General features: G+C 37.0%; 1 protein-coding gene across 2 annotated transcripts in view; it reads right to left on the reverse strand.

The window, feature by feature from the left end:
• CUL5 (cullin 5) overlaps window positions 1–20257 on the reverse strand; it is a 132411-nt gene that overhangs the window by 65991 nt on the left and 46163 nt on the right. For both annotated transcript variants that reach the window (XM_037020275.2, XM_037020265.2), the window contains exons 3-4: window positions 16903–17002; window positions 85–261 (exon numbers count right to left, since the gene is read on the reverse strand). In XM_037020275.2, the coding sequence (XP_036876170.1) occupies window positions 85–261; window positions 16903–17002 (277 nt within the window). The remainder of the gene's footprint in view (window positions 1–84; window positions 262–16902; window positions 17003–20257) is intronic.

Below are 20257 nucleotides of genomic sequence, written 5' to 3' on the forward strand. Positions count from 1 at the left end.
TTTTAAAGTCTAAATTACTTTCAGAAGTCTTCAAATCATCCTCTTTCTGAAAAAGGGTAGAAAACAAGTGAAAAATTAACTTACCTTTCGAACAATACTATCTTCTACATTTGATTTTTTATTGCTGCCCTGTTTACCCAATAAAGTAATCTCCAACTGACAAAAAGGCTTCGGTAAAATATCACATTGTGTAAAGAATTTTCGCCATTCAACAATATATGCTTTTAGCAAAGCTGTATCATCTTGATGGCTCAGTACTCGCTGAAAAAAAAAAAAAGAATCATACCAATTTTAAATAATAACAGGATGTATTCATGGTTTAAATTTAACATCGTTTATTTATTGTACAAGCTATGTTATACCCAAGAAATTAAAACATGTACATCTCCAAGATAAATTAAATGTTTTCACATAGACTTATTCTAATAATTTTGTATATATACATATATTGAATCATTATATACATGAAACTAATAAAATGTTATATGTCAATTATATCTCAACAAAAAACCCCCAAAGCTCTATATCCTTTACTTATCACCTTCCCACCCTCCCCATTAACCCCTGCCACCCAGCCCTAAGCAAGCACTAATTTACTCTCTCTGTCTATATATTTGCCTGTTCTGGACTTTCATATGAATAGAATCATATAGTAAGTAGATATATATGCCTGGTTTCTTTCAAGTGACAGGGTATTTTTGGGGCTTAAACAAGTTGTGGCATGCAGTACTTTATTCCTTTTTATACTATTTCATTTTATAGAGATACCACTTTTGTTTATCTGTTTGTCCACTGATGGACATTTGGCTTATTTCAACCTTTTGTCTATCATGAATAATAGTGTTGCAAATACCTGTGTACAAAAAAAAGTTCATGAAAAACTTGAACACACCAAGAAAAAGAGAGGACTCAAATATCAGAAATGAAAGTGAAGATGTTACAACTGACACCACAGAAATACAAAGGATAAGTAAGTACTATGAACAATGATATGCCAACAAAATTGACAACCTTGAAGAAATGGATAAATTCCTAGAAACACTATCGAAAAAAAAGACTAAATCATGATGAAATAGGAGAGCTGAATAGACTGATTATGCATAATCAAAAACCTCCCAAAGAAAATTCCAGGACCAGAAGGCTGGTGAATTCTATCAAACACTGAAAGAGAATTAATATCAATCCTTCTCAAATTCTTCTAAGAATTAAAAGAGAAGGGAACACTTCCAAACATGTTTTATAAGGCCAGCATAACCCTGATAACAAAACCAAACAATGGTGCCACAAAAAAAACCAAAACTATAGACCACTATCTCTGATGAACAAAGATGCAAAAATCCTCAACAAAATATTAAGAAACTAAATTCAATAACACATTAAAGGATCATACGCCATGATAAAGTGGGCTTCATTCCAGGGGTACAAGCTTCTACATTCACAAATCAAGTGATACAGCACATTAACAAAATGAAGGATAAAAGTCTTATGATCATCTACCTCAACAGATGCAGAAAAAGCATTTGACAAACTTCAAAATCCACTTATAACTTCTCAACAAAACGGGTACAGAGGGGTACTTCAACATAATAAAGGTCATATAAGACAAGTCCACAGCTAACATCATACTCAATGGTGAAAAGCTTAAAGTTTTTCCTCTAGGATCAGGAACAAGACACTTGCCACTTTTATTCAACATGGCACTATAAACCTTAGCTAAAACAATTAGAGAAGAAAAAGAAATAAAAGGCATTCAAATTAGAAAGGATGAAGTAAAACTGCCCCTATTTGCAGATGATATGATATATAGAAAACCATAAAGATGTTACCAAAATATTGCTAGAACTAATAAATAAGTTTGGTAAAGTTGCAGGATACAAAATCAAAACACAAAAATCTGTTGTTTTCTATACAGATAACAAACTATCAAAAAGAAAAATTAAGAAAATCTCATTTACAACTTCATCAAAAATAATAAAACTAGGATTAAATTTAGTTAAAGAGGTGAAAAACCTGTACACTGAAAACTGACATTGATGAAAGAAAGACACAAATAAATGGAAAAAAAAAAGTTTGTGCTCATGGACCACAAGAGTATTGTTAAAATGTCCATACTACCTAAACCTATCTACAGATTCAATGCATCCCTATCAAAATCCAACAGCATTTTCACAAAATAGAAGAAACAATCCTAAAATTGGTATGGAACCACACATAACCCCAAATAGCCAAAGCAATCTTGAGAAAGAAAAACAAAGCTGGAAAGCATCACTGCCCTAATTTCAAACTATATTACAAAACTATAGTAATCAGACCAGTATGGTAGTGGCATAAAAACAGACACACAGAATACAGGGCCCAGAAAAAAACCTATACATATATGGTCAATCAATTTACAATGAAGAAGCCAAGTATATAAAATGGGGAAAGGATAGTCTTTTCAATAAATGATGCTGGGAAAACTGGACTGCATGGAAAAGAATGAAAACGGACCACTATTTTAAACCATACACAAAAGTAAATTGAAAATGTATTAAGGATTTCAATGTAAGAACTGAAATCATAAAATTCCCAGAAAAAAACATAGCTCCTTTACACAAGTTTTGGTGATGAGTTTTTGGACTTGACACCACAAGCAAAAATAAACATATGGGAGTACAACAAACTAAAATGCTTCTGCACAGCAAATGAAACCATCAAAATACTAAAAGACAACCTACCAAATGGGAAAAAAGAGTTGCAAATCACATATATGATAAGGGGTGAGCTAGTATCCAAACTATAAAAGGATCTCATACAACAAAACACCCAACTAAAAAATGGGCAGTGTTTGTGAATATTCTCCAAATAAGACATACAGGTGACAAACAAGTACATGAAAAGGTGCTCAACATCAGTAGTCATCAAGGAAATGCAAATCAAAGCTACAGTGATACTCTCATACCAGTCAGAGAGTATATACTGAAGGAAATAACAAGCTTTGGCAAGGATGTGGACAACAAGGAATACTCATACACTACTCGTGGAAATGTAAACAAGTGCACCCATGGAAAACAGTATGGAGGTTCCTCAAAAAAATAAAAAATAAAAGTACCGTATGACCCAGCAATTCCACCTCTGGGTATTTATCCAAAGAATATGAAAATATGCATGTAACCTGAAAAGATACATGCATCCCCAAATTCACTGCAGTATTATTTACAATAGCCAAAATATGGAGACAATCTAAGTGTCCAATGATGGATGAACAACAGATAAAGAAAATGTGTTATATATATACAATGGAATATTACACAGTCACAAACAAAGAAGGAAATCTTGCCATTTGTGATATCATAGATGGATCTTGAGGGCATTATGGCTATGTGAAATGAGTCACCCATAGAAAGATAAATGCCCTATGATCTCACTTACATGTGAAATCTAAAAACAAAACAAAATAGAACAAAAGTCCAAGCTCACAGATACAGAGAACAGATTGGTGGTTGCCAGAGGCATGGGGTGGGGGTAGGTGAAATGGGTAAAGGTAGTCAAAAGGCACAAACTTTCAAGTTAGAAAATAAGTCCAGGGGATATAATGGACAGCATGTTGAGTCCAGTTAACAATACTGTATTGCATATTTGAAAACTGATGGGAATAGCTCTTATAAGTTATCACAAGAAAAAAGTTCTGTAACTACATATAGTGACAGCTATTAACTAGACTAAGTGTGGTCACTTTGCAATATATATAAATACCAAATCATGTTTTACACCTGAAACTAATGTTATATGCCAATTATACCTCCATTAAAAAAAACAAACTTGTGCACAAATGTTCATAGCAGCATTATTCACAATACATAAAAAGTGGTAGCAACACAAATGTCCTTCAACAGTGAACAGATAAACAAAATGTGATATAACTATACAAGAGATTATTCAGTCATAAAAAAAGGCATGAGGAGGGAGGAGACAAGATGGCAGCATGAGTAGAGCAGCGGAAATCTCCTCCCAAAAACATATATATTTTTGAAAATACAACAAATAAAACTATTCTGAAAAGAGAGACCAGAAGATATAGGACAACAGCCAGACTACATCTACACCTGCAAGAACCCTGCACCTCACGAAGGGGGTAAGATACAAGCCACGGCCCAGTGGGACCCGAGCACCCCTCAGCCCAGCTCCTGGGGGGAGGAAGGGGGTCGGAGTGGGGAGGGAGAGGGAGCCCAGGACTGCTAAACACCCAGCCCTAGCTGTCCACACAGGAGTGCAGACACACAGTGCACGGGGTGCTGGATACTAGGGAAATGGAACAGTAAAACCTGTGAGTGGGTCCCTGTAGCCAGCGCCCCTGGGACAAAGAAAAGCGAGTGCTTTTTGAAAGTCTTAAGGGGACAGGGACCCCACACCTGGACAGAGGAGTCCTGGCACAATCAGCTCAGCAGCTGGGAACCCAGGGAACTCCAGATGCCCTAACCCCCCAGGTGGCAGTGCAGCTCCAAAGCCCCTCACGGCAATAAACAGCCTTCCGCCCGTTCCCGCTCCAGTGCGGCCCTGCCATAGTGGAGCGGCAGCATGAGAGTGGCCACGCCTATAGCAACTGGGCACAGAGCTTCCTTCACAGCAGCTGGGCAAGAATCAGAAACACTGTCTGCGTGCAACTGCCCAGCACAAGCCACTAGAGGTTGCCGTTCTCCCAGAGGAAGGCCACAAACTAGCAAGAAGGGATGTTCTCCCAGCTGACACGAGCCAACTACCCACGACTATCTCTATCGCCATGAAAAGTAAGAAGAATTTGATACAGACCAGATTAACACAGACAGTCTCCCCTGAAAAGGAATCTGGGGAGACAGACCTAACCAATGTTCCTGAAAAATAATTTAAAATTAAGGTCATAACCATGCTGATGGACTTGCAGAGAAATATGCAAAAGCTAAGTGTTAGGCTGGAGAAAGGAAAAACAAGGACATGCAAACAGAACAGAGAGATGCCATAGGGGGAGAACAGACCAGACCCCAAAGTCCATGTCGTATATGGAAAGGGGACAGCTCTCCCTGAATTCCATCCTGATGTGCCAACTAAGACCCGGATGTCAGCCTCCTCCCTCTTGGAAGGAAAAAAAGTTTCTAGTTGTCTATTATGTCACCTTTAGCCAATCATACCTGTCCACACCCCCTAGGATAGCTTGCCCACTCCTCACCCTCCTAATCCCTTATAAGCCCCCCACCTCCCCAACCGGGTGTGACTTCTCTGGCCTGTGACAAGAAGGTCACAGAACCTCACCCGGGGGCATTTAAATAAATTACCTGGCCCTTTGTTGCCTCTCTTTGCCTGCTTATTTTGGCTAGAATTTATCTTACATATGGTGCCGAAACACGGGAGGAGTGTGAGCGTGGAGCACCGACCGGCCACCGGCGGCCCCGCCCCCTCCTTCCCCGACCCAGGACCTCAGCCTGCTCTCCGCTGCATAGATTATTTTCTGGTGAGTCCCTCAATTTCCCCTGGTCTGCTTCTCTTCCTAACTCCGTTTCACCTGGTCCGTCCGAAATCATAGCTACGTCCAGGTCTTGGGTATTCAGCCCATCCATTCGAGTATCCAGGATACCCACCCCTGGCCCTGTGGTGGGGGAGACGTCCCTCACCCAGGCTCCCAGGTTGTCTCCCCTGACTTGGTGTGCTTGGGATTCTGGGCACTCCTCTCAGTGGGATTTTTTTCTGGGAAGTGGGCACAGACATGGGGAACCAGCCCATGAAAGCAGAGGCTCAGACCCCATTGCAGTGTCTCATTTCTAATCTGGCTACTCTCTATTTGTCCCAGGAAGTTCGCAAACGGAAGTTAGTCTTCCTTTGCTCTGAGGCTGGGCCTCAGTATCTCTTGGAAAATCAATCTCACTGGCCCCCTGAGGGAACTTTTGATTTTAGCCTCCTCACCTACTTAAGTAATTATTGCCACCGGAGTGGAAAGTAGAATGAAATCCCGTTATGTGCAGGCTTTTTGGACTTTGCACTCCCGTAAGACCTTTATGTTAAGTGTTCTATAACTCAGTTTCTCCTGGCCCGATCTCCAGTGAAAGATTGTCAGCCTCTTACTCTGCTCAGTCCTTCCTTTTCAGATCCACCAGAAAACCTCACTTGGCCACCTCCCTCAGCTCGCAGTCCCCTCCTACTCTCTCCACCACCATCTCTAAGTCCTTTGTCTTCACACGTGTCACCTCCATCTTAAAGTCCTACATTCTCAACCATACCCTTGTCCTGCTCTCCTCTTCCAGTGGCTGCACCACCCCCTCTCCCTCTCCTTCCACCTTCCCCGCCCTCTTCCCCCACCAGAACACGCCCCTCCCGCCCTCTAGTTCCAGAAGCCACAGACAAAAAGCTGAGAAGAGAGAAGGCAATTGGATATCTGACTCAAGTCTTTGTATCAGTTTGTCTATCGGTGTATATGTTTTTATGAAAAGTGTTGCTGACTGTAGTCGTTGTATCTCAGTTTGTACATCTGTGTGTCTACGTGTATAGATGAAAAATATTTTATTTAAAAACAAGCACTTGTGAAGATTGAGCATTCTAGAACTTCCAGAGAATCTAGTAAAAAATGTTAAGCATTAATGCTAATTTGAATTTAGCTGAGGCAGGCATGTTCTTGTTGTTATCAGCTGCCTAAGTTTACCTAAAGTCATTTAAGTCAATGTTATCTGCTAAATCTTTTAAGAATAAAATGCTCAAAGGCTTGGCTTTGTCTAACATTAAGTAAAAGTTTTGTAAGTAATCTAGCATAGTTGCTAAAAATAAGTAAACAAGCCTAGCAAATAAATATCTTAATAATAATACTGTATTAATGTATAACAGAATATATATACATATGCAAACAGCCTGAGAATTTTTGTAGTAACCAAAATTCTTAAAGTCTGCTAAGTTACATAGACGTATTTTGTGCCTATAAGAAATTGTGCTATAAAGCACATTTCCAAAAATGATAATATACGTTCATACATGTATCGATCTGAAAAATGCTAGTGTAACAGTTTACAGTAGCCTATTTTTCAGTGTTCACTGAAAGTTAAAGTAATAGTTTTAAGTTCTAATCAAAACTACTTAAAGTAGTAAGGAAAACATTTCTGCAGGCTAAAAAGTATGTCTTTTGATAAAAAAGTTGTAAAAAGTTTGTAGAAGAATTTAATATAGTCATGTTATATAAAATTAAAGCAAATGAGTCTCAGTATCAAGTACACAGCAAAATTAGAATTTTGTTTTCAGTTAAAAAGACAAAGTTTTCTTAACTGTTATTCGGCTCTTAATATTGAAAGATTGCAGAAAGTTCTAATTGTTTTATCAAAGCAGTTTCTTATGCTTAAAGTCTCAGTGAGTTGTCAGAGTCTTTAAAAAAATGAGATCTTAATATTAAAAGGACTAAAAGCTAAACTTTGATAATAACTGTGTAACCTTCTTTATTTGCCTTTGAAGTACTTTGTTGTCATTCTACTTAATTAGATAAGTGTTGCTTCAAAGCAACCTATGGTCCTATTTAAGCAAGTGCCTTAAAACTTTTAACAACTTCCCAAAATCAAATTCAAAAAAGTGCTTTTGCCTTTAGTTAACTCTGATATTTCCCAGAGAGCCCCTAGAGTATGTCAGAAAAACTTTTTCTCATTTGATAAAGTATTTGGCTAATTTAGCTTATTTATATGATATATAATTACCTGCTTATTGCCTGGAGGGCACTGTCAAAAGGAATGATGCTGAACTTTGTTCCTGAATGTTTTGTGTTACAGAAATATCAGAATTTCCTTATGTCAACTGTCTTACAATAAGCTCTCATCAGATCTTTAACCATTGTCATTTGTAAGTCTTTTATTATTTATAGTCACTGTTTTATTACTCTTAAGCTAGTAAAAAACTAAATTAGAGCAGAACAAGTATTAGTTACATAGGATTAAGTAAACTAAAGAAGATGATTTTGTACCTTTTTGTTTCAAATGTTGTTGATAAAGTGTTTTAAGCTTTTTCTCTTAAGCTGACAACAGTTTAGTAAATGACTGCCTTTATAAGCAGAATTGAAACTTTTATCTTTCTCTCTACCTGATCCCTCCAGAATTTTAAAACTGTCAGTGACTATTTTTATACTTCATAGCAGTATGTTTATTTGCATAAGTTCAATAAGAACCTGCTTTCCTTGTAAGAGGAGCAATTAAAAACACTGGTTATACTACCAAGGCTTTGACTGAGATGTCATACCTGAGAGACATGTGTGTAAGCTCAGATATGAATAGCTTTAAGGAACTAAAGTTGACTTTATAGAGCCAACAAAGCCCCTTAGAAGAACCTACCTGGTACCTTGCTTACAGAGTTCCCAGCAGCCTTACCAGGTGAGTAAAGAAGGTCACTTCCCGGCAGGTGCAGGAACCTCAGGAATGTCTTAGGAACCTCAAGAAGAGATGAATTAACCCAAATCTACAGGTACTGCAGGCACAAGCTGATGGTAAGTCTGCTTGGCTTTCTGGCCTCAAGAAGCCCTTAAAAGTCCAATCTGAAATTCCTTACAAAAAGTTCCGGCAAAGCATATTTAAAAGAGCCTATGTAATCAATTGCTCTTCTTGCTGCACTTATGCAAATAATCAAGCCAACTGTTAATTATTTTCTTAATCTGGCTACTTCTAATAAAAATGAGGGTGATTTTAGAGAAAAGTATTGTTTCAATAATGCAGTCTTATCTATACTAAATCCCAATACTAGTCATTGAGATGTAAACTCGATCCAGAATTCCAGTCCCCCATAATAGCCTAGCTAATGCCCCTACTGGGCCCCTTAATAACAGTTTGTGGTTTACTCTTAGTTGCCCCTTGTGTCCTCAATTTCCTCCAACAGCAGCTAACCCAGATGACCCGAGTCACCACCAACCAGATGTTTCTTCACCATTACGCACTTCTTCCCACTGAACCCCCTCCTTCAGCCTAATACCAGCTTCAAACCCCCATGATGCCCCTTGTCAGCCAGAAGTAGCCAGATTGAGTCATCGCCCATTATGACCAAAAGGCTGGAATGTTAGGCTGGAGAAAGGAAAAACAAGGACATGCAAACAGAACAGAGAGATGCCACAGGGGGAGAACAGACCAGACCCCAAAGTCCATGCCATATATGGAAAGGGGACAGCTCTCCCTGAATTCCATTCTGATGTGCCAACTAAGACCCGGATGTTAGCCTCCTCCCTCTTGGAAGGAAAAAAAGTTTTTAGTTGTCTATTATGTCACCTTTAGCCAATCATACCTCTCCACACCCCCTAGGATAGCTTGCCCACTCCTCCCCCTCCTAGTCCCTTATAAGCCCCCCACCTTCCCAACTGGGTGTGACTTCTCTGGCCTGTGAAAAGAAGGCCATGGAACCTCACCCAGGGGTATTTAAATAAATTACCTGGCCCTTTGTTGCCTCTCTTTGCCTGCTTATTTCAGCTAGAATTTATCTTACACTAAGGAGGGAGAATACAGAAATAAAACAAACTCTGGAAGGATTTAAAAGCAGAATGGATGAGATGCAAGGGGCCATTGATCGATTAGAAACCAGAGAACAAGAATGCATAGAAGGTGACGCAGAGAGAGATAAAAGAATCTCCAGGAATGAAACAATATTAAGAGAACTGTGACCAATCCAAAAGGAACAATATCCACATTATAGGGATACTAGAAGAAGAAGAGAGAGAAAAAGGGATAGAAAGTGTATTTGAAGAAATAATTGCTGAAAACTTATCCAAACTGGGGGAGGAAATAGTCATTCATACCACATAAGTACACACAACTCCCAAAAGAAGGGACCCAAAGAGGACAACACCAAGACACATAATAATTAAAATGGCAAAGATCAAGGATAAGGACAGAATTTTAAAGGCAGCTAGAGAGGGGAAAAAGTCACCTACAAAGGAAAACTCATCAGGCTATCATCAGACTCCTCAACAGAAACCTTACAGGCCAGAAGAAAATGGCATGATATATTTAATGCAATAAAACAGAGGGGCCTTGAACTAAGAATACTACATCCAGCACAATTATCATTTAAATATGAAGGAGGGATTAAACAATTCCCAGACAGGCAAAAGTTGAGGGAATTTGCCTCCCACAAACCTCTACAGGGTATTTTAGAGGGACTGCTCTAAATGGAAGCACTCCTAAGACTAAACAGATGTCACTAGAGAAATTAAAATCACAACAAAGAAAGCAGACCAAACAAATACTAACTAAAGGCAATAAATAAAACCAACTTCCCACAAAAGCAGTTAAAGGAAACACAAAAGAGCACAGAATAAAACACCCAACACATAAAGAGTGGAGGAGGAGGAATAAGAAGGGGGAGAAATAAAAAGAATCATCAGACAGTGTTTATAATAGCTCAATAAGCAAGTTAAGTTAGAAAGATACTAAAGAAGCTAACCTTGAACCTTTGGTAACCACGAATCTAAAGCCTGCAATGGCAATAAGTACATATTTCAATAATCACGCTAAATGCAAATGGACTGAGTGCACCAATCAAAAGACACAGAATAACAGAATGGATTAAAAAGCAAGACCCATCTATATGCTGCTTACAAGAGACTCATGTCAAACCCAAAGACATGCACAGACTAAAAGTCAGGGGATGGAAAAAGATATTTCATGCAAACAATAGGGAGAAAAAAGCAGGTGTTGCAGTACTAGTATCAGACAAAATAGACTTCAAAAAAAAGAAAGTAACAAGAGATAAAGAAGGACATTACATAACAATAAAGGGGTCAGTTCAACAAGATGATATAACAATTATAAATATATATGCACCCAACACAGGAGTACCAGCATATATGAAACAACTACTAACAGAATTAAAGGAGGAAATAGAATGCAGTGCACTCATTTTAAGAGACTTCAACACACCATTCACTCCAAAGGATAGATCCACCAGACAGAAAATAAGTAAGGACACAGAGGCACTGAACAACACACTAGAATAGATGGACCTAACAGACATCTATAGAACTCTACATCCAAAAGCAACAGGATACACATTCTTCTCAAGTGCACATGGAAAATTCTCCAGAATAGACCACATACTGGGCCACAAAAAGAGCCTCAGGAAATTGAAAAAGACTGAAATTCTACCAACCAACTTCTCAGATCACAAAGGCATAAAACTAGAAATAAATTATATAAAGAAAGTAAAAAGGCGCACAAACACATGGAGGCTTAACAACATGCTCCTAAATAATCAATGGATCAGCGACCAAATCAAAATAGAGATCAAGCAATATATGAAGACAAACGACAACAACACAAAGTCCCAACTTCTGTGGGATGCAGCAAAAGCAGTCTTAAGAGAAAAGTACACAGCAATTCAGGCATATTTAAAGAAGGAAGAACAATCCCAAATGAAAAGTCTAATGTCACAATTACCGAAATTGGAAGAAGAAGAATAAATGAGGCTCAAAGTCAGTAGAAGGAGGGACATAATAAGATCAGAGAAGAAATAAATAAAATTGAACAAAATCAATGAAACCAAGAGCTGGTTCTTTGAGAAAATAAACAAAATAGATAAGCCTCTAGCCAACTTATAAGAGAAAAAGAGAATCAACACACATCAACAGAATCAGAAACAAGAAAGGAAAAATCAGATGGACACCACAGAAATACAAAGAATTATTAGAGAATACTATGAAAACCTATATGCTAACAAACTGGAAAACCTAGAAGAAATGGACAACTTCCTAGAAAAATACATCCTTCCAAGACTGACCAAGGAAGAAACACAAAATCTAAACAAACCAATTACCAGCAAAGAAATTGAAGCAGTAATCAAAAAACTACCCAAGAACAAAATCCCTGGGCCAGACGGATTTACCTCAGAATTTTATCAGACACACAGAGAAGACATAATACCCATTCTCCTTAAAGTTTTCCAAAAAATAGAAGAAGACGGAATACTCCCAAACTCATTCTATGAAGCCAACATCACCCTAATACCAAAACCAGGCAAAGACCCCCACCAAAAAAGAAAATTACAGACCAATATCCCTGATGAACGTAGATGCAAAAATATTCAATAAAATATTAGCAAACCAAATTCAGATATATCAAAAGGATCATACACCATGACCAAGTGGGATTCAACCCAGAGATGCAAGGATGATACAACATTCGAAAATACATCAACATCATCCACCACATAAGTAAAAAGAAGGACAGAACCACATGGTCATCTCCATAGATGCTGAAAAAGCATTCGACAAAATTCAACATCCATTCATGATAAAAACTCTCAACAAAATGGGCATAGAGGGCAAGTACCTCAACATAATAATGGTCATATATGATAAACCCACAGCTAACATCATACTGAACAGCGAGAAGCTGAAAGCTTTTCTTCTGAGATCGGGTACAAGACAGGGATGCCCACTCTCCCCACTGTTATTCAACCTGGTACTGGAGGTCCTAGCTACAGCAATTAGACAAAACAAAGAAATACAAGGAATCCAGACTGGTAAAGAAGTTAAACTGTCACTATTTGCAGATGACATATTATACATAAAAATCCCTAAAGACTCCACTCCAAAACTACTAGAATTAATATCAGAATTCAGCAAAGTTGCAGGATACAAAATTAACACAGATAAATCTGTGGCTTTCCTATACACTAACAATGAACTAATAGAGAAATCAGGAAAACAATTCCATTCACAATTGCATCAAAAAGAATAAAATACCTAGGAATAAACCTAGCCAAAGATGTGAAAGACCTATACCCTGAAAACTGTAAGACACTCTTAAGAGAAATTAAAGAGGACACTAACAAATGGAAACTCATTCCATGCTCTTGGCTATGAAGAATTAATATCGTCAAAATGGCCATCCTGCCCAAAGCAATATACAGATTTGATGCAATCCTTATCAAATTACCAACAACATTCTTCAATGAACTGGAACAAATAGTTCAAAAATTCATATGGAAATACCAAAGACCCCAAACAGGGAAAGCAATCCTGAGAAGGAAGAATAAAGTGGGGAGGATCTCACTCCCCAACTTCAAGTTCTACCACAAAGCCACAGTAATCAATACAATTTGGTACTGGCACAAGAACAAGGCCACAGACCAGTGGAAACGAATAGAGTCTCCAGACATTAACCCAAACATATTTGGTCAATTAATATACGATGAAGGAGCCATGGACATACAATGGGGAAATGACAGTCTCTTCAACAGATGGTGCTGGATAAACTGGACAGCTACATGTAAGAGAATGAAACTGGATCACTGTCTAACCCCATACACAAAAGTAAATTCAAAACGGATGAAAGACCTGAATGTAAGTCATGAAACCATAAAACTCTTAGAAAAAAACATAGGCAACTTGGACATAAACATGAGCGACTTCCTGAACATATCTCCCTGGGCAAGAGAAACAAAAGCATAAATGAACAGGTGGGACTATATCAAGCTGAAAAGCTTCTGTACAGCAAAGGACACCATCAATAGTACAAAAAGGTACCCTACAGTATGGGAGAATATATTCATAAATGACAGATCCCATTAAGGGTTGACATCTGAAATATATAAAGAGCTCATGTAGCTCAACAAACAAAAAGCAAATAATCCAATTAAAAAATGGGCAGAGGAGCTGAGCAGACAGTTCTCCAAAGAAGAAATTTAGATGACCAACAGATGAAAAGATGCTCCACATCGCTAGTCACCAGAGAAATGCAAATTAAAACCACAATGAGATACTACCTCACACCAGTAAGAATCGCCATCAACCAAAAGACAAACAACAACAAATGTTGGCGAGGTTGTGGAGAAAGGGGAACCCTCCTACACTGCTGTAAATTAGTTCAACCATTGTGGAAAGCAGTATGGAGGTTCCTCAAAAAGCTCAAAATAGACATACCATTTGACCCAGGAATTCCACTTCTAGGAATTTACCCTAAGAATGCAGCAGCCCAGTTTGAAAAAGACAGATGCACCCCTATGTTTATCACAGCACTATTTACAATAGCCAAGAAATGGAAGCAACCTAAGTGTCCATCAGTAGATGAATGGATAAAGATGTGGTACATATAAACAATGGAATATTATTCAGCCATAAGAAGAAAACAAATCCTACCATTTGTAACAACATGGATGGAGGTAGAGGGTATTATGCTCAGTGAAATAAGCCAGGCGGAGAAAGACAAGTACCAAATGATTCCACTCATACGTGGAGTATAGGAACAAAGAAAAACTGAAGGAACAAAACAGCAGCAGAATCACAGAAGCCAAGAAAGGACTAACGGTTACCAAAGGGAAAGGAACTGGGGAGGATGGGTGGGAAGGGAGGGATAAGGGTGGGAAAAAAGAAAGGGGGCATTACTATTAACATGTATAGTGTGGGGGGGTGCATGGGGAGGGCTGTACAACACAGAGAAGACAGGTAGTGATTCTACAGCATCTTACTACGCTGATGGACAGTGACTGTAATGAGGGTTGTGGGGGGGACTGGTGTAGGGGAGAGCCTAGTAAACATAATGTTCTGCATGTAATTGTAGATTAATGATAACAAAAAAGAAGGAATGAAATACTGAGAAGTGTTACAGCATACATTAACCTCATGAGCCTTACCGTAAGTGAAAGAAGCTGGACATAAAAAGCTATATATTGTATGATTCCACTTATAGGAAATGTGCAGAATAAATAGATGCACAAGGACAGAACGAGGACTACTGGTTGTCAGTGATTAGTGGGAATGGGTAAATGGGGACTATATGCTAATGCAAGAAGGTTTCTTTTTGTGGTGAGGAAAATTTTGAATTAGTGGGTGATCATTGCACAACTTAATATTAAAACCCACTGAACTGTATACTTTAAGAGGGTGAGTTCTCTGGTATATGAATTATCTCTCTCTTTTTTAAAAAAAGATGGTGGGGTCATTCTCCATCACTGGAGTTTGGGTTGTTACGTGACTTGCTTTGACCAAAGAATGCAGCAGGTATGAGATTGTGCGACTTCCAAGCCAAGGCTGGTAGATTCCACTATCACCTCAAAGGCTAGTTTCCCTGAAAACGAGAAACACATGGTGGGAGAGGTCCAGCTGGAAGGCAGCACCAAACACCAGCTATGTGAAAAGAGCTTTCTTTGACCATCCAGTCCCTGAAGAGCCACCAGCTAACTTCTGCCTTATTAATAAGCTTAGGCAAAGTCAGGTGAGCCTAGCCCGAACTGCTCAACTACAGAATTATGAGCAAATAAAATTCTTATAATTTTAAAAAAGGGAAAAAATTCAATACCCTAATAACTCCCTAAACACTGTAGATTTATTTTTACTTCCCTTGTCATTTTAAATAATGCTATAATAAACATTTTAATGAAGTGCCTTTCCTATTTGTCATTTTAAATAATGCTATAATAAACATTTTAATGAAGTGCCTTTCCTATTTGAGAAATTTAGTTCTTCCTAACAAGATAAACTCAGTTAGTCTAGTAATTGACTAATAAAATAACCCATGAAGCTAGATTTTCTTAAAAGTTCACAGAACTTTTAAAATCATACACTCAAATGTGGAATTGTTATTCTTACAGTTTAACTGCTCTGAATCAGTGACACTAAATCCCATCCTCAAGTCTTGCTAAGATCTACGTTCCAGACTTTACTGGGTCATGTTATAGTGAACCCAGATCACAGTTTGTTTCTTATGTGAAACATTTTTAAAACATTTGTTAATATCTAAGATGATTCTCTATAGGACCATTTCTAGAAACTGAAGAATAAAGCTCTATCAATGTGAAATAAACATGATTTACCTTTATCAAAAGTTATAAATAAATAAGGTGATATGCTTTCCATTGTAAGTGAAAACTGCAGTTCTAAATCAGTTCTAGAAAAGTATAGTTTTGATTAGATTGTGATATTGAAAGATTTAACTTTTTCTAAGCAAAGCCTGAAAATAATTTATTTTCATTAAAAGGTAATTTTCTATAAAACTATAATTTTTAAAAAATCATTTAGCAAGATGGCAGAATTAATGGTGTTATCAAGAAAATACTTCATAATAGCAAATTTCTATTTTATCATCTCAGTGGCTATTAGCAAAATTAAATAAATACCAATACCAATCATACTCGATTTCATTATCTTCCTTTAAATCACATATAGAAAAAAATCATTTAAAATTTTCATCTGCTAAGCCACTATTAGTATTTAACAAGATTTCTAACAGAGAACTATTACTAATGTTGTATAAGATACTGATGCAAAATTCCATTAAAAAATAAGAAATTCTAGCTCTCTAGTTTTCAAAAGAAAATAATCTCATGTTCTTAGGCCCTTCTTCAAAGTGGTAAGGGATGTATTAGTGATGCCAGCACTTACTCAAACAATACTTCACCTCTAAATTAAGTTTTCCCAAAGACACGTGTTAATAAAAATAAACAAAACTAGCTCTTGCATAACCTAATGCATAAATGAACTTTATCTTCAGTTTTATAATATTATGGAATTATACATATTATCAATTCAAGAGTGTTGAACTGTAGCTAAGCAGTAACAACACAAAGCAGCCCAAAGATTATACAGTTAGAGAAGTATCTGGAATTGAAGAAAATTACTATCAGCTTAAAAAGGTTATTAGTAGAGAGAAAAAAAATAGATTTATAGGAACTGATATATGGCCAAAAAATAATAGTAGTGGGGACTTCTAAAGAACATATAAAAAACTTATTTCTTTAAAGCATCTTTTAACTGAGGATAATAATGTACTGTGTGGAGAGAAATGTCACTGAGGGGGGAAAAAACAAAACGATTATTTCATTAAAAATCTTACTTAACAAATGTGTCAAAAGTCAATGTGATACTTTAAAATTACTTCAATAAGTCTTACATTCAAAATCAGAAAATATACTCTCTAAGTCATAAAATAAACTACATATAGATGCAGAACTTACTGCCTGTGCTTGCTTAATAAACTCGAGAATATCTTCTTTTAAAGCCTGATGAATTTTTGCTGGGCCTTTATCATCCCAGAGACAGACGGCATGCACATCCCTGAAAAAAATAAAGCAGTTAAACAAACATTACCACTAGAAAAGAACAAAGACAAACTCATGTTTAGTTCTGTATTAATGTAGTTTACATGGACCATGTTAGACCAAAGTAATGGTGCTTGAACTCATTTACGTGATTCTTTGTAAGTTATCCCACATATAATTTGTTTCTATTTTTACTTTGTCATTAATTTTCTCTTAAGGGTCTACTACTTATTGCACAAAATACTTTTAATTATAAAGATATGCCCCCATCTCCCAATCCTACTCCCAAATATTAGTATTTTCTTGTACAAAGACAAGTATAAATCCTTTTAAGTCTTTAATACAATATAAACAGTTGTATCTTTAAAAAAATTAGTCACTTAAATTTCATTACACCATGTTTCCTAGCTTCCCCCATATATTCATTAGAACACATTAATTACCACTGTGTCCAATTAAAAAAAATGAAAACAAACTCTCATAAATTAGTATATAAAACTCTTAACTTAAAAGGCTGATATATTTTACGCAAAGGTCATTCATTATAGAAATATATTTAATACTAACACAACCTGTTCACAAAGTTTATTTCTTAATTATCAACCTGTAGAGCAAAAAACTTGTAACAAAAGTAAAGAATCTTATATTAAGGATTCTTTTATGCAAACAATGTTCCCCTGTGTGATTCATTCAGAACCTAATGGAACCACAGCTTTAAAAAATGTCAAAGAAATCAAAACCTCTCCAGAATTGGAACATTATAACAATGGCTGAATAGTCTTAGGGGCATCATTATAACCCAATGTTTTGGCTACATATTAATTTGAACTTGCTTTTGTCATTTGTTAAATTCAGCTTAATAATCTTATCTGGCCCACTGTCTAGGATGCAGTAAGCACACAAATATTTGTTAAGTAACAATGGAATAGGTAACATCTGTTTACTATGTGCCAGATACTATTCCAAGTTTTTTAAAATCCATTTAACTTTTACAACTTGGAAGTAGTACTATTTTTATTGTGATTTTACACATGGGGAAACTGAGGCAAAGAAAAGTTAAGTAACATTCCCAAGGTTACATGGGTAATATATGATTGAACCAGGCAACTAGGCTTAAGTCTACACTAAACCATTTCCTCAAATTTACTCTTGCACTCCTCAATCCATTCAACAAACAGTAGCCAAAGTGATCCTTACAAAATGTAAATAAAGTCTTCATTACCTCTGTACTTAAAATCCTTCAGTGGCTTCCCAGTGCTCGCTGAATAAAACATAAACGGTTAACTGACCCCAGTAATACTATTGCAATCTTACCTCATGATTAAAGGAATCCAAAGGGTAAAAGATGAAACTGATACAAAATTGATATAACTCATTTGTTCACAACCACTGTGCATACGAACAGAAGATGGTTTAGGAACCTAAGGAGAGGTGGAAGTGAGAGGTAGAGAGGAAAAGGGAAGGCTCCCTGGAATAGTTGAATCCTGAGTTTAATATCAAAGAATAGGTAGGCATTTGCTAGGCAAAGGGGTAAGAGAGTGGGGTTAGAATATTTTATGAGGAAGTAATACTATGTACAAGTAAAGAATTAGGGATCACTATAGTGTTTTCAGTGAACTATGAGCAAATCAATATGGTTAGGTTATGAAGTGTGAAGTGGAAGATGGTATGCAAGAAAATGGACAAATTAACCCTTTTACTGGTTCCTCCATTCAATCATAGTCCCACTGTATCCATCCATCTACATAAATGTCTCTCCAATTTGGACATTTGCGTTCATCACCATGACCACAGTCAAAATCACCATCATCTTTTACTAGGTTTACTGTAATAAAAGTTAACATGTATTGACTGCTAATTTCATGCCAGACACTTTTACATACTGACTCACATGTTAGTGTGGGTTTTCCAAGAAGCAGATGCTACTAGACATGCAAGAGACTTGTTGAAAGAAATGCCTGTGAGGGAAAATGGGAAGTGAGCTACAGAAGTGGGAAAGCTCCAATGCCAGTCTGATCTCATAGGGAAGAGTGGAAAGGAAGGTTGAGTAGCAAAAGTCTCAGACTGCAGTGAAGTTCTGAGAAAGTCTGGTAAAGCTGTTGAGAGTTCTAAACCAAAGTCATGTACTGGAGGTGTCCCATTCCTCCCCCAAATAGGGCCACCTTAGTATCCCTGCCATACTCAAAAAACTTCTGGGTGCATGTCAGAATGGCTCAAACGTGACTTCAATCTCATAAGGCAAGAGGGAATGCTATTGGGGAAGGGTGTGGAGTTGGGTAGGTCCCCAGAAATTTTACCCAAGAACGAGGCAAACATGTGATAGATTTAGTGTATTTTCTTTAGATCCCTCTCCTCAACTTCCAGGTACTCCTATGTGTTGCTACATCAGTGAAGATTGTCCTCATTATATTTTTTCTTATTCAAGACACAATACTACTTAGCCCCACATAACAGAAGATGTCAAGTTTTGTGGCCAATTTTCATATACATTTTGGGGATGTATTATAATATACTTAAGGAATGTATTATGATAATAACCTTAAATAAAATGTAAAAGGTAGAACGATAATACCCTCTCTCCCTAATCCTACTCTCTTCTATCCCAGAAGTAACCAAGTCTGAATTTGCTTTTTTTTCCTCCAAGTTTTGCAACATACTATGAGTTCTGAACTTTATAGAAATTGTGACAAATCATATTTTTCAAATGATATTTCACTCAACATTGCTTCTGATATTTACCCATATAGGTGCATTAGTTGTAGTTCATTCACTTTATCTGTTATATCAAATGGCACTTTAAACATATTGATTCATGTGTACTTTAGGTCTTCTGAGAAGCAGATGTGATTAGACATGCAAGAGATTTGTTGAGGGAAATGCCTGTGAGGGAAAATGGGAAGTGAGCTACAGGAAGCAGGGCAAGAAATAAGCCCACTGATGGGAGTAAGAGTACACAATAAATATATGAAATTAAGTCTGACTGGATAACAACACACTGTCTTGGAATATATAAGCAAAGTGCTTTTAAAAAAGGACATACTGTAAGGAAAATTCTCTTTAAGTACTTACCTGTATTAGGAAAATCAGTAAGTTGGGGAATGGGAGCGGAACAAAGTAAAAGATTTTCAAAGGTTTCAAGGGGACAGAGAAAAGATGGGAGAAGAAGCAAGAGGTCAAGACCTATTCCAAAGGACTCAACTTCCCTGGGTAGAAAGGAAGTAAAAGAGAAACACTGCAGCCTTGGTATAAAAAATATGTTATTTTGCTTTAA

The sequence above is a fragment of the Manis javanica genome, chromosome 6 (assembly GCF_040802235.1).
Source record: "Manis javanica isolate MJ-LG chromosome 6, MJ_LKY, whole genome shotgun sequence".
NCBI lineage: Eukaryota > Metazoa > Chordata > Mammalia > Pholidota > Manidae > Manis > Manis javanica.